General features: G+C 44.0%; 1 protein-coding gene across 2 annotated transcripts in view; it reads left to right on the top strand.

Moving 5' to 3' along the window:
* The first annotated feature begins 11941 nt into the window (after positions 1-11941).
* The window catches only part of SF3B1 (splicing factor 3b subunit 1), a 203636-nt gene continuing 192223 nt past the window's right edge, over positions 11942-23354 (top strand). For both annotated transcript variants that reach the window (XM_040441882.1, XM_040441883.1), the window contains exons 1-2: positions 11942-12027; positions 20736-20902. In XM_040441882.1, coding sequence (XP_040297816.1) covers positions 12000-12027; positions 20736-20902 — 195 coding nt within the window. In that variant the 5' untranslated portion in view covers positions 11942-11999. The remainder of the gene's footprint in view (positions 12028-20735; positions 20903-23354) is intronic.

Here is a 23354-nt window from a genome sequence, read left to right on the forward strand (position 1 = left end):
GTGGCCCTGCTAGAAACACACCTTACAGGTGAAAAAGTGGCAGCGCTCGGCGGAAGGAGATGGGCCTCTCACGAATATCACTCTTGTTATTCCACATACTCTCTTGGAATTAGCGTTTATGTTCACAGACAGGTAGATTATGACCCAATAGAACAGCTAATTGATCAAGAGGGCCGGTATATTTTTCTTCACTGTTATTGGCAGGGGCAAAGGAGAATTATTGCTTTTATATACATTCCACCCCCTTTCACAACAACCGTATTATGTAAACTGATGGATTATATTTCAGCACGAGAGGAGTGCCCGATGCTGGTGATGGGCGACTTCAACTCGGTCATGGACATTAAAAAAGATAGGATTTCCACTATAACTAATTATGAATCAAATCTTGGATCAAGTACTGTACTATCTAGAATGTGTAAAGAAATGGCATTGGTCGACATATGGCGATCTCTTTATGGAAATAAGCAAGTATTTTCATGTTTTAGCAACACATATAGGTCCATGTCGCGAGTTGATCTGGCCCTCGCCAGCCCCGGGCTCATTAATAGGGTTAAAAAAATGAATTATGAACGTCACGGTGTTTCTGACCACAGCCCGGTTATGGTAATATTGGATAGTCCTAATAAACCAAACAAAAATAGAATTTTTAAACTTAACCCCCATTGGATGACATTAATAAGGGATTTGGATAAGATTAACGAAGAAATAAAGCTCTTTTGGAGCGATAACGTTAACTCAACACACATTCATATGGTTTGGGACTCGCTTAAGGCATACCTTCGGGGTATATATTCACACCAAATCAGGAAACAGAAAAATGCCTTTGCTCAAACTCAAAAAGAAATAGAAGGTATGCTCGACCAGATAATGAACGAGATCACCCATGTAAACACCCCAGAAAAACAACTTCAATTAAAAAAAGTACAAGATGAATATAAACAATATCTATATACAGTCAGGTCCATAAATATTGGGACATGGACACAATTCTAACATTTTTGTCTCTATACACCACCACAATGGATTAGAAATGGAACAAACAAGATGTGCTGTAACTGCAGACTGTCAGCTTTAATTTGAGGGTATTTACATCCAAATCAGGTGAACGGTACAGGAATTACAACAGTTTGCATATGTGCCTCCCACTTGTTAAGTGACCAAAAGTAATGGGACAATTGGCTTCTCAGCTGTTCCATGACCAGGTGTGTGTTATTCCCTCATTATTCCAATTAAAATGAGCAGATAAAAGGTCCAGAGTTCATTTCAAGTGTGCTATCTGCATTTGGAATCTGTTGCTGTCAACTCTCAAGATGAGATCCAAAGAGCTGTCACTATCAGTGAAGCAAGCCATCATTAGGCTGAAAAAACACAACAAACCCATCAGAGAGATAGCAAAAGCATTAGGCGTGGCCAAAACAACTGTTTGGAACATTCTTAAAAAGAAGGAACGCACCAGTGAGCTCAGCAACACCAAAAGACCTGGAAGAAAATGGAAAACAACTGTGGTGGATGACCGAAGAATTCTTTCCCTGTTGAAGAAAACACCCTTCACAACAGTTGGCCAGATCAAGAACACTCTCCAGGAAGTAGGTGTATGTGTGTCAAAGTCAACAATCAAGAGAAGACTTCACCAGAGTGAATATAGAGGGTTCACCACAAGATGTAAACCATTGGTGAGCCTCAAAAACAGGAAGGCCAGATTAGAGTTTGCCAAACGACATCTAAAAAAGCCTTCACAGTTCTGGAACAACATCCTATGGACAGATGAGACCAAGATCAACTTGTACCAGAGTGATGGGAAGAGAAGAGTATGGAGAAGGAAAGGAACTGCTCATGATCCTAAGCATACCACCTCATCAGTGAAGCATGGTGGTGGTAGTGTCATGGCGTGGGCATGTATGGTTGCCAATGGAACTACTTCTCTTGTATTTATTGATGATGTGACTGCTGACAAAAGCAGCAGGATAAATTCTGAAGAGTTTCGGGCAATATTATCTGCTCATATTTAACCAAATGCTTCAGAACTCATTGGACGGCGCTTCACAGTGCAGATTGACAATGACCCAAAGCATACTGCAAAAGCAACCAAAGAGTTTTTTAAGGGAAAGAAGTGGAATGTTATGTAATGGCCAAGTCAATCACCGGACCTGAATCCGATTGAGCATGCATCTCACTTGCTGAAGACAAAACTGACGGGAAAATGCCCCAAGAACAAGCAGGAACTGAAGACAGTTGCAGTAGAGACCTGGCAGAGCATCACCAGGGATGAAACCCAGCGTCTGGTGATGTCTATGCGTTCCAGACTTCAGGCTGTAATTGACTGCAAAGGATTTGCAACCAAGTATTAAAAAGTGAAAGTTTGATTTATGATTATTATTCTGTCCCATTACTTTTGGTCCCTTAACAAGTGGGAGGCACATATGCAAACTGTTGTATTTCCTGCACCGTTCACCTGATTTGGATGTAAATACCCTCAAATTAACGCTGACAGTCTGCAGTTAAAGCACATCTTATTTGTTTCATTTCAAATCCATTGTGGTGGTGTATAGAGCCAAAAATGTTAGAATTGTGTCCATGTCCCAATATTTATGGACCTGACTGTAAAAAAGCACAGAATAAAATGTTCTTCTCAGGGTTGAGAACCTTTAGCGAGTCCGGCAAGCCAAGTAGACTGTTATCCATGATAGTAAAAAATCAAAGGGGGAGTAATAATATCACCAGAATTAGGACAGAGGCAGGAAACATTCTACGAGACCCTGATGATATTCTAAGGGAATTTACCCGATATTTCTCGACGCTATATCAAGCTGGGTCTAAAAATCAGGGAGGAAAAATAGATCAATACCTAGACAACATTAAGATCCCTGAATTTGACCAACAAGATATTGACTGGTTGAATAGACCTATCCAACTGATCGAGCTACAAATTACGTTGCAATCTATTAAGGGTAATACATCCCCAGGGGTGGATGTCTTTCCATTCGAATTATACCGAAAACATGAGGGAATTATCCTTCCCCAAATGTTGGAGGTATTAAACCAATCATGGATAATGGGTTCCCTACCCCCCTCATGGATGGAAGCAACCATCACATTAATCCCCAAAAGAGGGAAAGATCCGCTGTCAGTCACATCCTATCGCCCATCTCTCTGTTGAACACAGATTATAAAATCCTTGCCAAATTGTTAGCCAATAGATTAAAAACAGTTATCCAGAAAGTCGTCCATGCGGACCAAACTGGGTTCATTACCAAAAGGAACATACAGGACAACGTAAGGAGGGCCTTCCTGAATGTCCAGATGGGGGATGGGGAGGACTGCTCCATCCTGTCCTTGGACGCCGCCAAGGCCTTCGACAGGGTGGAGTGGCCCTTCCTCTGGAGAGTAATGTCCCGGGTGAAAATAGGCGAATATTTCTCCAGATGGGTTCGTATTCTGTATCAAAACCCGGTATCCAGGGTCCGAATCAATGGTGAATACTCTGTCCCCTTCCCCCTGACCCGAGGAACACGTCAGGGTTGCCCCCTCTCCCCCTTGCTCTTCTCCATATGCGTTCCACCTGTGATTCACATGGACTTCCTGCTTCCGGTCATGCCTCGTCCCGCACGCTTGCATATGACGTTTAATGTTTGATCTCTGCTGCACAGGTGAATACTATTTGAATATGATCTATTATCTCATATAAGGTGATGCCCCGGCATTTGACCCTTGACCCCTGAGGAAGCCGGATTGCTCCGGCGATACGCGTTGGGCGCTTTCTAATTTTTCACTGCACCAGCTTTTCATGTAGGTTTGGCTCTTTGATTGTGACCCTATTTCAGGTCTGTCTGCATCTTTAAGAGGTCTTACCCTATGGTACATTTGCTTTATATTTTACATTGAAATCTGTATATGCTGGTATATTATTTTTGCCTATGTTTTGGCTACTCAGTGGACCTGTATGTGCTGGTTACACATTTACTGCATACCGCACTTTGCTCTAATTGTATACAATTTTTTTATGTGTCTGTTGGTGTGTCTAATAAACTTTATATATTTTTATACGGATTTATTGTCGGATGTGCATTTATAAGGTGGTTCTAGCGACTCTTTCTTGGGTCAATACTGTTCCATCTCCCCCTTGCTCTTCTCGTTGTTCTTGGAGCCAATGGCATGTAAAATCAGAGCAGATTGGGAAATACCGGGTTTTGGGTGCGAGGGAGAAATTGACAAAATAAGTCTCTATGCGGACGATACGTTACTTTTTTTGGGGAGGGGGTATATGAATTTGCCCAGGGTTATGGAAAGTCTGGACGAATTTGGATGCCTATCTGGATATGAGATAAACTGGGAAAAATCAAAATTTCTCCCATTAACCCCTTAAGGACCCAGGACGTACCGGTACGCCCTATTTCCCGAGTCCTTAAGGACCCAGGACGTACCGGTACGTCATGACTTAAAATCTGTATTCCGGCGCCCCAGGGGTTAATTGGAACGGGATTTCGGCTGAAATCATTCAGCCGGCATCCCGTAACAATGCAGGGGGGGGTCATTTGACCCCCCCGTATCGGCGATCGCAGCAAACCGCAGGTCAATTCAGACCTGCGGTTTGCTGCGCTTTTTGCAGTTTCTGATCGCCGCGGTCCCTGACCGCGGGGATCAGAAACTTTAGAGTGGCTAAAATAAATATTTTTCACCCCCCCTGCACCCCTGCACGATTTTATGCCGGAGGGTGGTGCGGGGGGGGGGGGGGGGGTGTCGCATGCGGTGGGGGCGATCCCCCGCCCGCCTCCCCATGAACGATCGTTGGCTTCTAGTGGGTATACCAGGGTGCCAGCCTGGTATAAACGGCTGATATCTGTGAAGATGTCAGCCGTTTAACCCTTTCCATACCGCGGTCCGTACGGACCGCTGTATGGAAAAAGTTAACTGTCATCGGTCAGGGAGCTCCCTCCCTCTCCATCGGGGGGCTGCTGTGCCTTTGCAGCCCCCCGATGGAGAGGGAGAGAGCCCCCAGAGAGCCCCCCTCAGCCCTGTGCTTACCCTTCCCCGTCTGCGAAGTTGTGGCAGACGGGGAAGGTTCCCATGGCAACAGGACGCCTGCTCAGGCGTCCTGCTGTCCATGGTGCTGAACAGATCTATGCTAAAAGCATAGATCTGTTCAGTGTAAGTAAAATACAGTACAGAACAATATATATTGTACTGTACTGTATTATACAGACATCAGACCCACTGGATCTTCAAGAACCAAGTGGGTCTGGGTCACAAAAATGTAAAAAAAAGTGAAAAAAGTTAAGAAAAAAAAAAAACATTTATCACTGAATAAAAATTAAAAAAATAAAATACACTACACATATTAGGTATCGCCGCGTCCGTAACGACCTGAACTATAAAACGGTCACGTTACTTTCCCCGCACGGTGAACGCCATAAAAATAAAAAAATAAAAACTATGAGAAAATTGAAATTTTGCCCACCTTACTTCCCAAAAAAGGTAATAAAAGTGATCAAAAAAGTTGCATGTACGCCAAAATAGTACCAATCAAACCATCATCTCATCCCGCAAAAAATCATACCCTACTCAAGATAATCGCCCAAAAACTGAAAAAACTATGGCTCTTAGACTATGGAAACACTAAAACATGATTTTTTTGGTTTTAAAAATGAAGTTATTGTATAAAACTTACATAAATAAAATCAAAAGTATACATATTAGGTATCGCCGCGTCCGTATCGACCGGCTCTATAAAAATATCACATGACCTAACCCCTCAGGTGACCACCGTAAAAAAATAAAAACAAAAACGGTGTAAAAAAAGCCATTTTTGCCATCCTACGTCACAAAAAGTGTAATAGCGAGCGATCAAAAAGTCATATGCACCCCAAAATAGTGCCAATCAAACCGTCATCTCCTCCCACAAAAAATGAGACCCTACTCAAGATAATCGCCCAAAAACTGAAAAAACTATGGCTCTTAGACTATGGAGACACTAAAACATTTTTTTGGTTTTAAAAATGAAGTTATTGAATAAAACTTACATAAATAAAAAAAATTGTATACATATTAGGTATCGCCGCGTCCGTGACAACCTGCTCTATAAAATTACCACATGATAAAACCTGTCAGATGAATGTTGTAAATAACAAAAAAAAAACGTGGCAAAAAAGCTATTTCTTGTTACCTTGCTGCACAAAAAGTGTAATATAGAGCAACCAAAAATCATATGTACCCTAAACTAGTACCAACAAAACTGCCACCCTATCCCGTAGTTTCTAAAATGGAGTCACTTTTTTGGAGTTTCTACTCTAGGGGTGCATCAGGGGGGCTTCAAATGGGACATGGTGTCAAAAAAAACAGTCCAGCAAAATCTGCCTTCCAAAAACCGTATGGCATTCCTTTCCTTCTGCGCCCTGCCGTGTGCCCGTACAGCGGTTTACGACCACATATGGGGTGTTTCTGTAAACTACAGAATAAGGGCCATAAATATTGAGTTTTGTTTGGCTGTTAACCCTTGCTTTGTAACTGGAAAAAAAATATTAAAATGGAAAATCTGCCAAAAATGTGAAATTTTGAAATTGTGTCTCTATTTTCCATTAAATCTTGTGCAACACCTAAAGGGTTAACAAAGTTTGTAAAATCAGTTTTGAATAGCTTGAGGGGTGTAGTTTCTTAGATGGGGTCACTTTTATCGAATTTCTAATCTAGGGGTGCATCAGGGGGGCTTCAAATGGGACATGGTGTCAAAAAACCAGTCCAGCAAAACCTGCCTTCCAAAAAACCAAACCGCGCACCTTTCACTCTACGCCCTACTGTGTGCCCGTACAGTAGTTTACGGCCACATATGGGGTGTTTCTGTAAACGGCAGAGTCAGGGCAATAAAGATACAATCTTGTTTGACTGTTAACCCTTGCTTTGTTAGTGGAAAAAATGGGTTAAAATTGAAAATTAGGCAAAAAAATGAAATTCTCAAATTTCATCCCCATTTGCCAATAACTCTTGTGCAACACCTAAAGGGTTAACGACGTATGTAAAATCAGTTTTGAATACCTTGAGGGGTGTAGTTTCTTAGAAGGGGTCACTTTTAGGGAGTTTCTCCTCTAGGGGTGCATCAGGGGGCTTCAAATGTGACATGGTGTCAAAAAACCAGTCCATAAAAATCAGCCTTCCAAAAATCAGCCTCGCAAAGTGACTTCAGACCTGAACTGGTCGCTAAAAATTGAGTTTTTGTAAATTTCTGAAAAATTTCAAGATTTGCTTCTAAACTTCTAAGCCTTATAACATCCCCAAAAAATAAAATATCATTCCCAAAACAATTCAAACATGAAGTAGACATATGGGGAATGTAAAGTCATCACAATTTTTTGGGGTATTACTATGTATTACAGAAGTAGAGAAACTGAAACTTTGAAATTTGCTAATTTTTTTCAAATTTTTGGTAAATTAGGTATTTTTTTGTGCAAAAAAAAAAATTTTTTTTACTTCATTTTACCAGTGTCATGAAGTACAATATGTGACGAAAAAACAATCTCAGAATGGCCTGGATAAGTCAAAGCGTTTTAAAGTTATGAGCACTTAAAGTGACACTGGTCAGATTTGCAAAAAATGGCCTGGTCCTTAAGGTGAAAATGAGCCCGGTCCTTAAGGGGTTAAGAAGTCCGGTCCCGCCTGGTCATAATTTTCGGGTTAGCATATTGACTCCAGCAGACTCCTTATTATATCTAGGCATCCAGATAGGGACCAAACTGGAACATTACACGAAATTGAATATACTTCCAATAATAGATAGAGTTAAGGAAAAAATTAGAACATGGCTAAAACTCCCCTTGTCACAAATCAACCGCATAGCCCTTATAAAAATGACGTTACTACCAATGTTACTATACGTATTTAATGCTAGCCCAATAACGATAGAAGATAAGTTTTTTAATAAGCTAGAGACCCTCTTCAATGAACTGATATGGGGCCGCAAACGAGTTAGAATTAAGATACAATATTTGTATAAAGAAGAGGGTGGAATCTCTGTCCCTTTTCTAAAAGGATATTATATAGCTGCCCAATTGAAATGGTGTGTGAGGAATCGAAAGAATAAATGCATTCGGCCTATTTTTGGGGAGCACTGTAGACCCTGGGAGGATCTTTTTCACATTCTCGAAAATGGTATTATCGAGAAGAAAACAATAATGAACCCGTTCAGTAGAATGCTTGGGTATATTTGGCAACAAGTTAGAGATATGGTGGGCGTATCTGAAGCAGTGCAGTACACCCCATTGTGGGGGAATGCACACTTACCACAAGTTATGCAACTGGGTGATGTTGAATATTGGGAAAAATATGGGATATATTTAATTGCACAGGTTTTCCATAAAGGACAGATTAAGCCCTTAAACGAAATCCTACCAGACATTACATTAGGATTCATTGATAAATTCCGATATGAACAACTACGACACGCTATACACTACACGGAGAATAAGAATTATCTAAATATTGTACGGAACACTTTTTTAGTCTTCTCAGATCTGGGAGGGGGACTCTTAAATAAAAGGTTTTGAAAATGAATAATTGACATTGAGGATCGAATTGTATGAATCTTTTGTTTTCTAACTGACTTTTTTGTGAAATAGTCATCAATGTCTGTTTTATGGAAATGATCTGTAACCAACAAATTACGTTTTGAACTTAATCTGTACATGTCTTTTCCTGGAAAATAAAAAAAAAATTGGAAAAAAAAAAAAAAGATATGTAAAAGTTCCTTTTGGAGTATGGGAAATAAACACTTCTATGTGAGTCGATCCCATTACTAAGGCCCCTTGCACATGACCCCTTTGTTTTCCAACGTTCACAGTAAAATTATGTGTAATCTCAATGTTAACCTACAAGAAAAAACTAATGGAAGATGTGGGACAAATGAAAAATTTCAAATCATTTAGTTTTGTAATAAACAGTGTTTAAAGGGCTTCTGTCAGCCCACTAAACCGTTTTTTTTTGCTTAATAATAACCCCTACACTGCGATTTATCCATACATAAGTAAAATAATAATTTTGGTTCAGTAGAATTTGCTAAAACCCTATTTTTATAATATGTAAATTACCTTGCTACCAGCAAGTAGGGCGGCTACTTGCTGGTAGCAGCCGCATCCTCCGATGGTAATGACGCCCCCTCTGCTTGTTGAATGACAGGGCCAGCGGACGGGATCTTTCTCCGCTGGCCCTGCCTGTTTTCATTCAATATCTGGTGCCTGCGCCGCGACCGTACCTATCTTCAATCGACGCAGGCGCACCGAGAGGCGGCCACTCACTCGGCCGCTTCATCCTCAATGCGCCTGCGCCGATGAAGTCACATCTACACCCGGCGCAGGCGCATTGAGGATGAAGCGGCCGCCTCTCAGTGCGCCTGCGCCGGTTGAAGATAGGTACGGCCACGGCGCAGGCGCCAGATATTGAATGAAAACAGGCAGGGCCAGCGGAGAACGATCCCGTCCGCTGGCCCTGTCAATCAACAAGCAGAGGGGGCGTCATTACCATCGGAGGATGCGGCTGCTACCAGCAAGTAGCCGCCCTACTTGCTGGTAGCAAGGTAATTTACATATTATAAAAATAGGGTTTTAGCAAATTCTACTGAACCAAAATTATTATTTTACTTATGTATGGATAAATCGCAGTGTAGGGATTATTATTAAGCAAAAAAAAAAAACGGTTTCGTGGGTTGACAGAAGCCCTTTAATATTAACTTCCAGGAAACTACAGCGGTGGCGCTATGGTTGTAATGAGCGCTTTACCATGAACATCACATGAGCAGACATTTCTGTTGAGCACTTTGGTGTAGAGCCCTCAGAAGTCAAATTTATATTGTTGATTTAAAAATATTGCTAGAAATAAAACATTGAAGATGCTTATTATACTCTAGTCACCTATGTAACTTTATTGCACATTATAACACACTGTATTCAAGTAGAAGTGCTACTGTACATGGATAATGGGCAGGTCCTTACTAGGGTTGTTGCGGGTATCGAAATTTCGATACCCAATCGATACTTCTGTCCCGGTATCGATACGATACCGGGATTTCCATTTTTTCGATACTGGGCTGCGCTTCTGCGCAGTCTAGTATCTCTGAACATGAGAGCGCTGCTCTCAGCGCGCTCATGTTCTCTCAGCAGCACGGGGAGAAGGAAGCAGTCTCTCCCTCCCCCTGTGCTGCTGCCGCCGCTGCCACCAATGAGAAGAGAGGGGTGGAGGAGGGGCGGGCGCACTGCGCCATCAATGATAGTACTTTTCCTACACAGAGCCGCGCCCAGCGATGTCCCAGCACTCACCATTAGTCCTGGGCGCCGCTCCGTTTGCCCGCTGTGCCCCATTACTGTCTCCTCTCCTGCTCCACATGCTGATTACTATCGGAGGGATGGGGAGGAGACATCAGCTTCTCTAGTGGGCGTTCCTTCCTGCGCTGCGATTGGACAGCGCTACAGCCAGGGAGAAGGAACGCCCACTAGTGAAGCTGATGTCTCCTCCCCATCCCTCCGATAGTAATCAGCATGTGGAGCAGGAGAGGAGACAGTAATGGGGCACAGCGGGCGAACGGAGCGGCGCCCAGGAATAATAGTAAGTGCTGGGACATCGCTGGGCGCCGCTCTGTGTAGCCTAATACTGAAAGTCTGGACCCAGGAAAAGTAGACTTTAACCCATAATACAGGAGGCGGGTGCCGGTAGCAGAATCGCATTGCCGGCATCCTGCCCCTGACACCCGCCTCCTGTATTAAGGGGTAATTATCATTGGTGGTGCAGTGTGCCCCTTCTCCCCCCCCCCCCCCCTCAACCCCGCATCCCATTAAAATCATTGGTGCCGGCCCCTCTCTACCACCCCAGTATTAAAATCATTGGTGGCAGTGGCCACAAGGTCCTCTCCCCTCCCCCTCATTGGTGGTGCAGTGGCAGCTTCTGATCGGAGCCCCAGCTGTGTAAGCCTGGGGCTCCGATCAGTTGCCATGGCAGCCAGGACGCTACTGAAGCCCTGGCTGCCATGGTAACATCCGTGATGCTGTGTGCACAGAGCACAGAGCAGCAGGGACAGTGTGAAGTCCTAATTACCCTGATAGAGCTCTATCAGGGTGAATAGGACAAGGGATGAAAAGATCCCAGGTTCTGGCCCCTAGGGGGGGGAATCGTTATTAAATAAAAAGTGTAAAAAAAAAAGGAAAAAAATACCCCACCAACATATGAAGTATGAATCACCCCCTTTTCCCAATTTCACATATAAAATGTATAAATAATAAACATATTACATATTGCCACGTCAGAAAAGTCCAAACTATTAAAATATAAAAAAAATCTATGCGGTGAACGCCAGAACAGAAAAAATAAAAAAATACTGCGCGATTCGCCATTTTTTAAAATGCAGAATGCATGTGTCTTTTTTTTTTTTCACGTGGTATCGAATGGTATCGAGTATCGCAATACTTTTTCATGGTATCGAAACCGAATAAAAAAATTGGTATCGCAACAACTCTAGTCCTTACTGACAAGGGGACCTGTGAAGCCGGTAAATACTACCACAGGTCAAGAGCAGAATAAAAGGGGCGGCAGGAACGGTCCCTACAAATGATGAGAAACAGCCAGCTATTTCCCATGACTGGAATCACATCACTAATAGCACCAGGTCGTTACAGTGAATGGGATTTAGCCACAACCCTAAACAGATCACTAATGCTTAGTTTAGAATAGATAATTCTGCAAAGCAGATCTGACAACCCACGCGATGTTTTTACATGTAATATTTTGTTCTACCAGCATTATTCCTCACGCGAAGATTACAAAGTGTCTGCACAGCTATATTCAGCCACAAACACCCACGCGCCATTTTAGGCGAGACTCACCCCATAACTAAACTTCCTGGTTAGCAAAGTAGACAGAAACTGATCGACGTCATAATACAATCCCAGGCGCATGCGCGGTTGCGGTCATATTGTGCAGCGGAAGCTGTTGGACATTCTGTTTCCGTTGTAGAGGTCTTAGACAACATGGCGAAGATCGCTAAAACACACGAAGGTAAGATTAGCAAACGGGAAAATCTTGTATTTGATGTTGAGGTAGAGATGAAAATTTGCTTTAACGGGTGTCGATGTAGAGTACTCAAGTTATTGATCGATTTAGGGTAACGGTGAGCTTGCAAAGTTTAGTGTGAGGATTGTATAATGGCGTCATGGATTTTCGTGGTCATGCTGAAATGCGATGAGGCTTTTTATTTTAAGACGCCGTTTCTCATCGGCTGTGATACGAGTGGATGGTTTCTGTACCTGGACTTGTAGGACGGACACGGATGATATTACTGTTGCATGTTGTGAACTTGTTGCTGTGTGTGTATTTGGGCAGCGATGATCCTTTTATAACACCATTTTTGGATACTTGGAGAGTATATGGATGCCAGCCAAGACAGCTCCTTACTGGCAAACACTGTATAAAAAAGAAAAAGGTAAGGGCTTATAGGGGATTCTTTGTGCGAAGTTTTAAGTTCATCACCTATCCAAAAGCTACCGGTAGGTTTCATATTGATCAGTGGGACTGCCGGGAACCCCCTCCTATCATGAGGATGTGCACCTCTCCCACATGAAGGGAGCAGTGGGCAAACATCCTTGCTGGCTATGATTGGGACAGGAATCATTTGCTCCTGTGTCCTACCTTTCAGCCTTATCTTCTCAAAGGGGTTATCCAAGGTGTAAAATATCTCCTCCCCCCCCCCCCCCCCCAAGGTGTAAAATATCTCCTCCTCCCCCCCCCCCCAAATGCCTGGGCCCCTCATATAGGTTATACTTATCCTGTTCCCCGGCACCTGTGTAGCTCCTGCCCCCGGCACGGCCACTGCTGCATCTCAGGCAGCCAATGCTAGGGGGGCTCATGCCTGTTGAAGGCCGCTAAGATTGAGGCCTATGATTCTCATAGTCATGCCTAGTGGCCTATTGACAATAACATGAGGGACCGCCTGCTCTCTGACACAGGCATAAAGGTTCACAGGCCAGCAGGGGCTTGCATCGAAGAAAGTGAGTGTTGTATGTTTTTTGTTGTTAAGCTGCTAATGGGGGACATTATATGTGAAGATGCCACTACTAAGGGCATTATATTTACAGAGGGTACAACTGGGGGACATTATATCTACTGGGGCCTAAATGGAAATGACTACTGAGTGGGGCTGGAGGCATAGTTACTAAATAGGCATGTTCTATGTGTCCATTTATGAAGTAACGAGTTGTGGTCGGGGGACGTTATCAGAATGATAGATGGTGGGGGGGGGGAGGAATCGGGGAAAGGAAAGAGACTTCAGCCGGTGGAGAAATCTCCTTTTAAAGAGGACCTTTCACCTCTCATGACCTACCAATTTTAATAGCTACATACATTCCCCACTTACTAACAATTCTGGAGCATCTGTTCTTATGTCTGTATGTTGTGCCATTCCTTTAATTATTTCTACTAGACGTTATCAAATAATTGCTATTAGCTTTCATTAAGGGTACAGAGGGGAGGTAACAAGTTAGGGTGGGGGGTACCTGCACAGTCTGAAAATGGCAGCACTGATTGGATAGAGTGAGTCTATGCAGGTACACCTCCTCTCTGTACCCTTAATGAAGGCTAATACCAATTCATTCATAACTTAAAGTGCAAATAATAAATGAATGGCACAACATAGACATAAGACTATTCTTATGTCTCTATGTTGTGCCATTCATTTATTGCTCCAGAATTGTTAGTACGTGGGGAATGCATGGAGCTATTAGAACAGGAATGTCAGGAGTGGTGAAAGGTCCTCTTTAAGGTTACTTTCACATCTTATTTTTTTATTTTTTTTTCCTTTCCATTTTGAGATCCGTCAGAGGAAAACGCTTCAGTTTTGTCCTCATTCATTGTCAATTGGGATTAAATTGAACTGGAATGGAGCGCATCAGAATGCGTTTTGTTGCGTTCCCAAGCCGGACACAAAACCGCTGCAAGCACTTGCACATACTGCCTGGTAGGGCTCATCTTGCTGATTAAAACAATACCGTTTTGTCTGTATGCTAAACAGCTGCAGAGAAATCTGTGTTTTATTCATTTGCAAATGAGCAATTTGAGCACTAAGAGGCAGGGCTGAATGGTCTGAGAACTGTTCTGAACACCCCCTCTCCCCTTGATTGACAGGAGGCTGTGAGGGCAGAGCCCTGTCCAAGAGCTGTGTGCTAGCAATATCATATCGCTATGTATTATGGCTTTACCACACTGAGGTCTGCTCAGAAAGCTAATATACATATTACTGCTTTAGGCCTCATGCACACGACCGTATGTATTTTGCGGTCCACAAAAATGTATCCGCAAGAAATACGGATGATGTCTGTGTGCATTCAGTAATGGGACGTGTTCTATTTTTTTTGCGGAACGGAAATATGACTTACAGAAACGGTATGTACACAGAGTACCTTCTGTGTGTGTTTTTTTTTTTTTTTTTTTTTTTGCGACCCATTGAAATGAATGTTTTCGTATACGGTCCACCAAAAAAACGGAACGGACACGGAAAAAAAATGTTTGTGTGCATGAGGCCTTATTCCCAAGCACAACATATGATTAGAAATACACCAGCAATATGTGTCATATAATAAGCATGGAAACAAATGAATCTCAGTGGTGATGTTATAACTTACTGGTATAGTGGTGTACCCAATTTTTAGAGATCCCTGGTCCATGTCCCAGGAGAGACTTGTTTGTTTTTTTTTCTTTTTTTCTTTAAAGCTATATATATATTATAATGCCATATTTTTCCCTTCCCCCACGACAGCACCACAGAGAGAGGGTCCGCTTCCAGGGACAGGAAACCTGCAGAATAAAAATGTGAAGCCTCTCCCACCTCAGTGGTTTTCTGTCCCTGGAGTGGGAGACTTGCAGTCTTCTTTCAGGTTCTTGCCCATGGCATGCAAGTCCCAGAGAGTCTCTGGAGGGCTATGTGGCACATACCTGCTGGGGTCTATCGCCCATATGTTGGTCTGGCAGGACCCTAAGAGCCGGTGGTAGTCTAGGCTGACACAGGGCTTTTGCGGCAGGTGCGTGTGCACTCCTAAGTAGGATTGAGGCCACGCGGGAGCACATTGTAATGGAAGCGGCCCCATGTCGGGTGTTTTATTCCTCCGAATGCGGCCGGGACCCAGCGTGGATTGGGTCTTCCAAGCGCTAGTTTTCCTGTACATGCGGTCCAGAGGAGGAGGAGGAGGAGACATCACGAAAAGTGAACGTCACTTCAAGTAAGGCGTGTGTTCCAGGCATGGGTGTAGGAACCCCCAAAAATCTGGGGGGGACAGCATTTTTGCTCGCCGGGTATAAACTTACAGTTCTGAAGACTCAGGGGTGCTGGCTTGGCCGGGCAGAAGCAGTGTGGGAGACTGTGAGGCCTTTTTCTCCAAGCTGCTCCGGATCAGTGCTCTGGGCTCTGGGCTGGAAGTGGGCACAATAAGAAAAAAATATTTTTCATTACACCTCAGGTCAGACCACCAATCAGACCCCCAATGTTAATCAGACCTCAGCTAACAGCCCCAATAAGATCCCCAATGTTAATAAGACCTCAGACCCCAATATGAATGACCCCCAATCAGACCTCAGATAAGAGCCCCAGCGCCTCTCATCAGCCAGTAATAACCAGGCCCCCCCATTATGTGCCAGTAATAACAGGCCGGCTGCCCCCCCCCCCCCCCCAATCATGTGCCAGTAATAGGGGGGCCCCCCATTATGTGCCAGTAAAAAAATAATTAACACTTATACTTACCTCTTTGGAGCGATGCGATGCAGGACTCTTCCGGCCTGTGTCCTGACTCCAGCGCTGTACGGCTCAGGCGGCGCGATGACGTCATCGCGCCGCCTGCGCCGGCCTCTGATAGGCTGCCGGCCTAGTAGTGCCGGCAGCCTATCAGAGGAACAGGAAAGGGACACACCTCCCTGCCCTGCTCCTCCGCAGCCTTCTGTTTGTATCGCTGTCCTGAGGACGGCGATACAAACAGTCAGATCACTATGGAGATGAGCGCTTCGCTTCCACAATGGAAGCGCTCATCTAAGTGCCTGCCCCGCCGCCGCACACACTGCCGCTGGGGGGGGGGATTTGACCAAACCTGTCCCCCCCTGCATTATTTCCTGGGGGGGATCCGTCCGCCCCGTCCCCCCTGCTTCCTACGCCCATGGTTCCAGGTGATGCACTTCCGATTAAGGAAGCCAGATTTATCACCTTAATCAGTGTGAGGAGACTTATAGGCCATACATGCTCCTCTGGAATTCTGGGAGGGAAGAAATGCAAATGACCTTTTAACAAGCTTTGCCTCTAATGCCACCAGATGTAAGGCAGCTATCCTAGAAGTCAATATTCAGCTCTTAAAATAAGCCTTGAGACATGACTTGGATATTAAATTGTCCTATACGTCTCCTCACACTGATTAAGGTGCTCTCTCCCTAAGGAGAGTTAGTTTCCCCCCCCCCCCCCTTGCTCGGACAAAGGCCTCCTACCCAGTTAAGCCAGTACTCTCTGCTCTGATGAGGGGCAATCGCCCCGAAACAGCTGTCTGCAGATGAGGTGCTGGCAGAATTGTGTAATGGCAGTACAGAGGGTGACAGATCTTAGAGGATTTAGGATGGATTATAAATCTAAAAAAATCCAGAATTGTAACGAAGACTCATTCGGTATTTCTAGGTCTGCTCCTAGATTCAATAGCACAGAGTTTTTCTGACAGAGGAAAAGATATTACGCATCCGGGCAAAGTTGCAAATGGTGCGATCTGCCCCAAAATTGACAGTCCGAAAAGCTGTCTGTTCTGGGGTCACTAACTTCCTGTATTCTAGCGAGTGGTGGAATGGGCCCATTTCCATACTTGACAACTTCAGAACGAAATTCTCCTATCACTAAGGATGATTGGGGGATCTTTGGACTCGGAGGTAGTAATTTCCAGAAAGGCACTGGAGGATCTGTCCTGGTGGTAAGACAGTCTGAGTTGGGGGATTCCTTGGAGTGACCCTGATCCAGTAGTGGTAACGACGGATGCCAGCCTTTGGGGATGGGGAGCCCACTTCTTGGATCAAATCATTCGGGGTCCGTGGTCCCCGATGTAGAAGGCTTTCTCCTCAAACAGAAAAGAGCTGCTAGCAATAATGTTGGCTCTAAAGACAGCGTTACCCTTTATTCAGCTGAAACATGTCAGGATAATGTCAGACAACCGGTCTTCAGTAGCTTATACAGTATATAAATCATCAGGGGGGTACCAGATCAGTCTTTCTCATGAGGCAAGCAGAGCTGTTATTCCAAAATATGGAAGGGGGATCAGTCATCTCTCCGCCCTCCACATAAAAGGCCAGGAAAGCTTCCAGGCAGGTTTCCTGTGCCCGTCACCAGTTGAGACAGGGGGAATGGTCCCCGAACCCTTCAGTCTTCATAGATCGATTGAGGGATTGCCTATCTTTATTTGCCACCAGAGAGAACCGGAAGGTAGAGAGATTTTGTTCTCTCAACCCAAGAGAATTCCCAGATGGGGTGGATGCCTTACTTCAGAAATGGGACTACTCCATAGGTTACGCCTTTCCCCCGTTACAGCTTATTCCTCTAGCCTTCAAAAAGATCAGGGACGAGGGTGCGAGAATAATCATGATTGCCCCCTTCTGGCTAAGGAGGGTATGGTTTTCTCTTCTGAGGTCCATGTCAGTCTCAGATCCTTGATCCTTCCAAAAATCTCAGACCTTCTGGTGCAGGGCCCAGTATGTCATCCAAATGTCAGGGGTCTGCACCTTACGGCCTGGAATTTGAGAGGTCATTACTAATTAGGGCTCTTTCACACTTGCGTTCTTTTCTTCCGGCATAGAGTTCCGTCGTCGGGGCTCTATGCCGGAAGAATCCTGATCAGTTTTATCCTAATGCATTCTGAATGGAGAGAAATCCGTTCAGGGTTCATCAGGATGTCTTCAGTTCCGGACCGGAACGTTTTTTGGCCGGAGAAAATAACGCAGCATGCTGCATTAATCCGGATCCGGCCTTAAGCTAAACGTCGTTTCGGCGCATTGCCGGATCCGACGTTTAGCTTTTTCTGAATGGTTACCATGGCTGCCAAGACGCTAAAGTCCTGGCAGCCATGGTAAAGTGTAGTGGGGAGCGGGGGAGCAGTATACTTACAGTCCGTGCGGCTCCCCGGGCGCTCCAGAGTGATGTCAGGGCGCCCCACGCTCATGGATGACGTGTCGCATGGATCACGTCATCAATGAGCGTGGGGCGCCCTGACGTCATTCTGGAGCGCCCGGACTGTAAGTATACTGCTCCCCACTACTACTATGGCAGCCAGGACTTTAATAGCGTCTTGGGTGCCATAGTAACACTGAACGCATTTTGAAGACGGATCCGTCTTCAAATGCTTTCAGTTCACTTGCGTTTTTCCGGATCCGGCGTGTAATTCCGGCAAATGGTGTACACGCCGGATCCGGACAACGCAAGTGTGAAACCAGCCTAAGTCAGGGATTCACGGAAGGCCTAGTGTCTACTTTACTAAAAAGTAGGAAAGTGGTGATAAATTCTATCTACGCTAGAGTTTGGAAGAAATTCCTAACTTTTTCAAGGATAGAGGCAGGTTATTTGCCCTGTGAGCTTTCTGTTCAGATTCTAGTTTCTCCAGAAGGGGTTATCTATGGGGTCTTCAGTAGCTTATAAGAGCACCCTTAAAGTAATAGGTTTTGTCCCTTTCTACACTGGGGGGACGACGACACACCTTGCCATTGACCCTTGGATAGTAAGATTCTTCAAGGCAGTAGACAGAATTGTTCCAATGAGAGGGCCCAGGTCCCCCCCCCCCCCCCCCCCCCCAGGATCTGAACCTATTATTTAAATGCCTTAACTAGGGAGCCTTTGACGTCCTGTTCAGTGAAGTTTCTTACCTTTTTTAAACTAGTCCTGTTGGTAGCACTAACCTCAGCCTGAATTATGCTAACCCTTCTTCTAGCAATCTGTATCAACCCTCCTTTTTAGGTCTATTCTAGAGGATAGGGTTGTTAGACCAGACCCAAATTTTTTACCAAAAGTTCCATCCAAGTGTAACAGGCTCCAAGAAATAGTTCTTCCGTCCTTTTTTTGCTAAGCCCAAAAACCAGGAAGAAAGGGTCTCTCACTGTCTTATGCGTTATCTAGAGGTAACCAAAGATTGGAGGAAGTCCTCTGCTTTGTTTTGTTCTTTTTTTCTGGCATTAATAAGGGTAAGATGGCCTCAAAAAGTTCCCTAGCCAGATGGATTATAACAGTAATTTATTTGGCTTACTCCTTTTTTGGGAGTTCTCCTCCTCTATCTCTGAAGGCACATTCTACTTGTGCAGTTTCTACATCTTGGGCTGAGAGGGCTAACGTTTCTATTGAGCAAATCTGTAAGGCTGCCACGTGGTCTTCTACCTTCTACCGTCACTATCTGCTTCAGCTAAATCCTGTCTCTGATCTTCTATTTGGGGAAAAAGATCCTGGAGGTTGTTTCCCACGGGGGTTCTCTGTAATAGCTCTCTGTGGTGCTGTCGTGGGGGGAAGGGAAAAATGATGATTACACTCACCGGTAATCAGATTTTCCAGACCCCACGACAGCACCCTTCCTTACTCCCTCTCTGGTGTTCACGATTCTGGTGGAGTTGCACAGGGTGTAGCAAAAAAAAAAAAGAATTTTTACATGTTTGGATAAACTAACTCGGGTTGGCGTCACTCTCATGCTCTGTAAACCACTGAGGTTGGAGAGAGGCTCCACCTTTTTATTCTGCAGGTTTCTTGTCCCTGGAGGCAGATCCGGTCTCTGTGGTGCTGTCGTGGGGGGATCTGGAAAATCCGATTACCGATGAGTGTAATTTTTTATTTTTTTTGCCCATAAGATGCACCTAGATTTTTATCGGGGGACAATAAGAAAAATATTTTTCATTAGAGCTCAGATCAGACCACCAGTCAGGCCCGACACCAATCGGACATCAGATCAGACCCCCAATGTTAATAATACCCTAATCAGACCTCAGATAAGAGCCCCAATATAAATAAGACCCCCCCCCCCCCCCATTCAGACTTCAGATGAGTCCCCCATAACTCTGATCAGTCCCCCATGCCTATTCTTGCTAGGAAATTAAGTACTTGTAATTTAGGTGCAATCCTGCTAAGGCTACTTTCACACTTGCGTTCAGAGCGGGTCCGTCTGGTGTCTGCACAGACAGATCCGCTCCTATAATGCAGACGTTTGGATCCGTTCAGAACGGATCCGTCTGCATTATAGTTTAGAAAAAATTCTAAGTGTGACAGTTGTTCAGATGGATCCGTCCAGACTTTACATTGAAAGTCAATGGGGGACGGATCCGTTTGAAAATTGAGCCATATTGTGTCAACTTCAAATGGATCCGTCCCCATTGACTTACATTGTAAGTCTGGACGGATCCGTTTGCCTCCGCACGGCCAGGCGGACACCCGAATGCTGCAAGCAGCGTTCGGGTGTCCGCCTGCTGAGCGGAGCGGAGGCTGAACACTGCCAGACTGATGCATTCTGAGCGGATCCGCGTCCACTCAGAATGCATTGGTGCAGTACGGATGCCGTCCGGGCCGCTTGTGAGAGCCTTCAAATGGAGCTCACAAGCGGAGCCCCGAATGCTAGTGTGAAAGTAGCCTAAGTCTTCTATTCACTTTTGACTAGTATGTTTACCCTTTTTATGAGATGTCCTAAATAGACCATTTAAAAAAACTTACACTTGTAGTTAATATTTTTCGTTTACAGACATTGAAGCACAGATACGTGAAATTCAAGGAAAGAAAGCCACTCTAGATGAAACGCAAGGAGTCGGGCTTGATTCAACTGGTTATTTCGATCAAGAAATTTATGGTGGAAGTGACAGCAGATTTACTGGTTATGTTACATCTATAGCAGCAAATGAGCAAGAAGATGTAAGTTGTTTGGTGGCTTTATTAAGCTAAATGTGTTTGAATTCTAGCTTGTACAATATTTGTTTTTAAATTGAGATACATTTTTATTTATTTATTTATTTTTTCTTCTCTACCCCTTCCCACACTGATTCTGTCATTGATAACCAGATACAACTTGATTGACACCCTGTTTTAACCCCTTAAAGAAAACCTGTCACCACAAGAGGTTGTGCACCAATCTCCAGACCTCTCACATTGGTGGGACCTGCTTGGTATTCATACTTGTCTGATCCACCAGTGCTTGCTCCCTGGCCTCCACTTGTCTTGGGTAAAACCATGTAAACTTCCTGTTTGTCTCTGCTGCAGCCAATCACTGGCTGCTGCTTACCTTGAATCACATGGGTTACCTAAAGGGCACATGCTAAAGAGATAGTAAGGGCTATCACACAAGCGGATGGTGTGCGGGTAATCTGCTGCATGAAAGAGATCCAAGCCCCGTTCTGGACAGGAGAGACACGGAGCATTAACATGATTAATAATGCTCCATGCCTCTCTGATCTTTCTACTGCAAAATCAGTGAGATAAAGTTGCCACTGTGATTTTGTAGTAAAAAGGTCTCAAAGGCAAAGAGCATTATCAATCATGTTAATGTTCCGTGTCTCTGCTGTCCGGAATGGGGCTTGGCACTCTTCACGCAGTGGATTCCACGCACGGGATCCGCTCGTGTGAAAGAGCCCTAAATACACAAGTTATTTTATTTATTTTTTTTACTAATATTTAGACTTTGTTATTTAATAGCTACTATTTTATTTTTTATAATTGTGTTTTAAAGTATTATTGAAAAGCATAATACAATAGTATCATTTATACTGAGCATTTTCAATATTTTTTCAAATAATGCAAATATCCATACATTAAGGAAGAAGAGAAAAGATACGAACAACAAGTTACTGGTAGCAATGTCATCGAAACAGTAACAATGGGTTTAAACAATAGACCAACAACTATCTGGCACATTAAAATATTACATCATATCTCTTGACCAGTATATAAATGGCATCGCCACGTTTTATCCACAAGCCAACAAACGCATAATAGTGAAATACAACAAGACTGGACACAAAAGGGATAGACACTTAGGCCCCTTTCACACGGGCGAGTATTCCGCGCGGATGCAATGCGTGAGGTGAACGTATTGCACCCGCACTGAATACCGACCCATTCATTTCTATGGGGCTGTTCACATGAGCGGTGATTTTCACGCATCACTTGTGCGTTACGTGAAAATCGCAGCATGCTCTATATTCAAGCAAGTGCGGATGCGGTGCGATTTCCACGCACAGTTGCTAGGAGACTATCGGGATGGAGACCCGATCATTATTATTTTCCCTTATAACATGGTTATAAGGGAAAATAATAGCAATCTGAATACAGAATATATAGTAAAACAGCGCTGGAGGGGTTAAAATAAAATAAAAAATAATTTAACTCACCTTAGTCCACTTGATCGCGATGCCGGCATCTCCTTCTGTCTCCTTTACTGAACAGGACCTGTGGTGAGCATTCATTATAGGTCAAGGACCTTTGGTGACGTCACTCCGGTCATCACATGGTACGTCACATGATCTTTTACCATGGTGATGGATCATGTGATGACCGGAGTGACGTCATCAAAGGCCCTTTACCCAGGTCCTGAAGAAAGAATACAGAAGGAGATGCCGGGCTGCGCTATCAAGTGGACTAAGGTGAGTTAAAAAAAAATTTGTTTGGTTTTTAACCCCCTGCCAAAAAAGTGAAATTGTATCTCTATTTTCCATTAAATCTTGTGGAACACCTAAAGGGTTAGTAAAATTAGATTTGAATACCTTGAGGGGTGTAGTTTCTTGGGGTCACTTTTATGGAGTTTCTACTCTAGGGGTGCATCAGGGGGGCTTCAAATGGGACATGGTGTAAAAAAGAAAAATCAGTCCAGCAAAATCTGCCTTTCAAAAACCATACGGCGCACCTTTCCCTCTACTCCCTACTGTGTGCCCGTACAGTAGTTTATGGCCACATATGGGGTGTTTCTGCAAACTACAGACTCGGGGCAATAAATATAGCATTTTGTTGGGCTGTTAAACCTTGCTTTGTTACTGGAAAAAATGGATTAAAATTGAAAATTTGCCCAAAAATTTAAATTCTCAAATTTCATCCCCATTTGCCAATAACTCTTGTGCAACACCTAAAGGGTTAACAAAGTTTGTAAAATCGGTTTTGAATACCTTGAGGGGTGTAGTTTCTAGAATGGAGTCATTTTTGGGTGGTTTCTATTATGTAAGCTTTAGGGACCAGTTCAGGTCTGAAGTCACTTTGTAAAGTGGGTTTTTGTAAATTTCTGGAAAATTTCAAGATTTGCTTCTAAACTTCTAAGCCTTGTAACATCCCCCAAAAATAAAATATTCCCAAATTGATCCAAACATGAAGTAGACATATG

This window comes from Bufo bufo, chromosome 7 (assembly GCF_905171765.1).
Source record: "Bufo bufo chromosome 7, aBufBuf1.1, whole genome shotgun sequence".
Classification (NCBI taxonomy): Eukaryota; Metazoa; Chordata; class Amphibia; order Anura; family Bufonidae; genus Bufo; species Bufo bufo.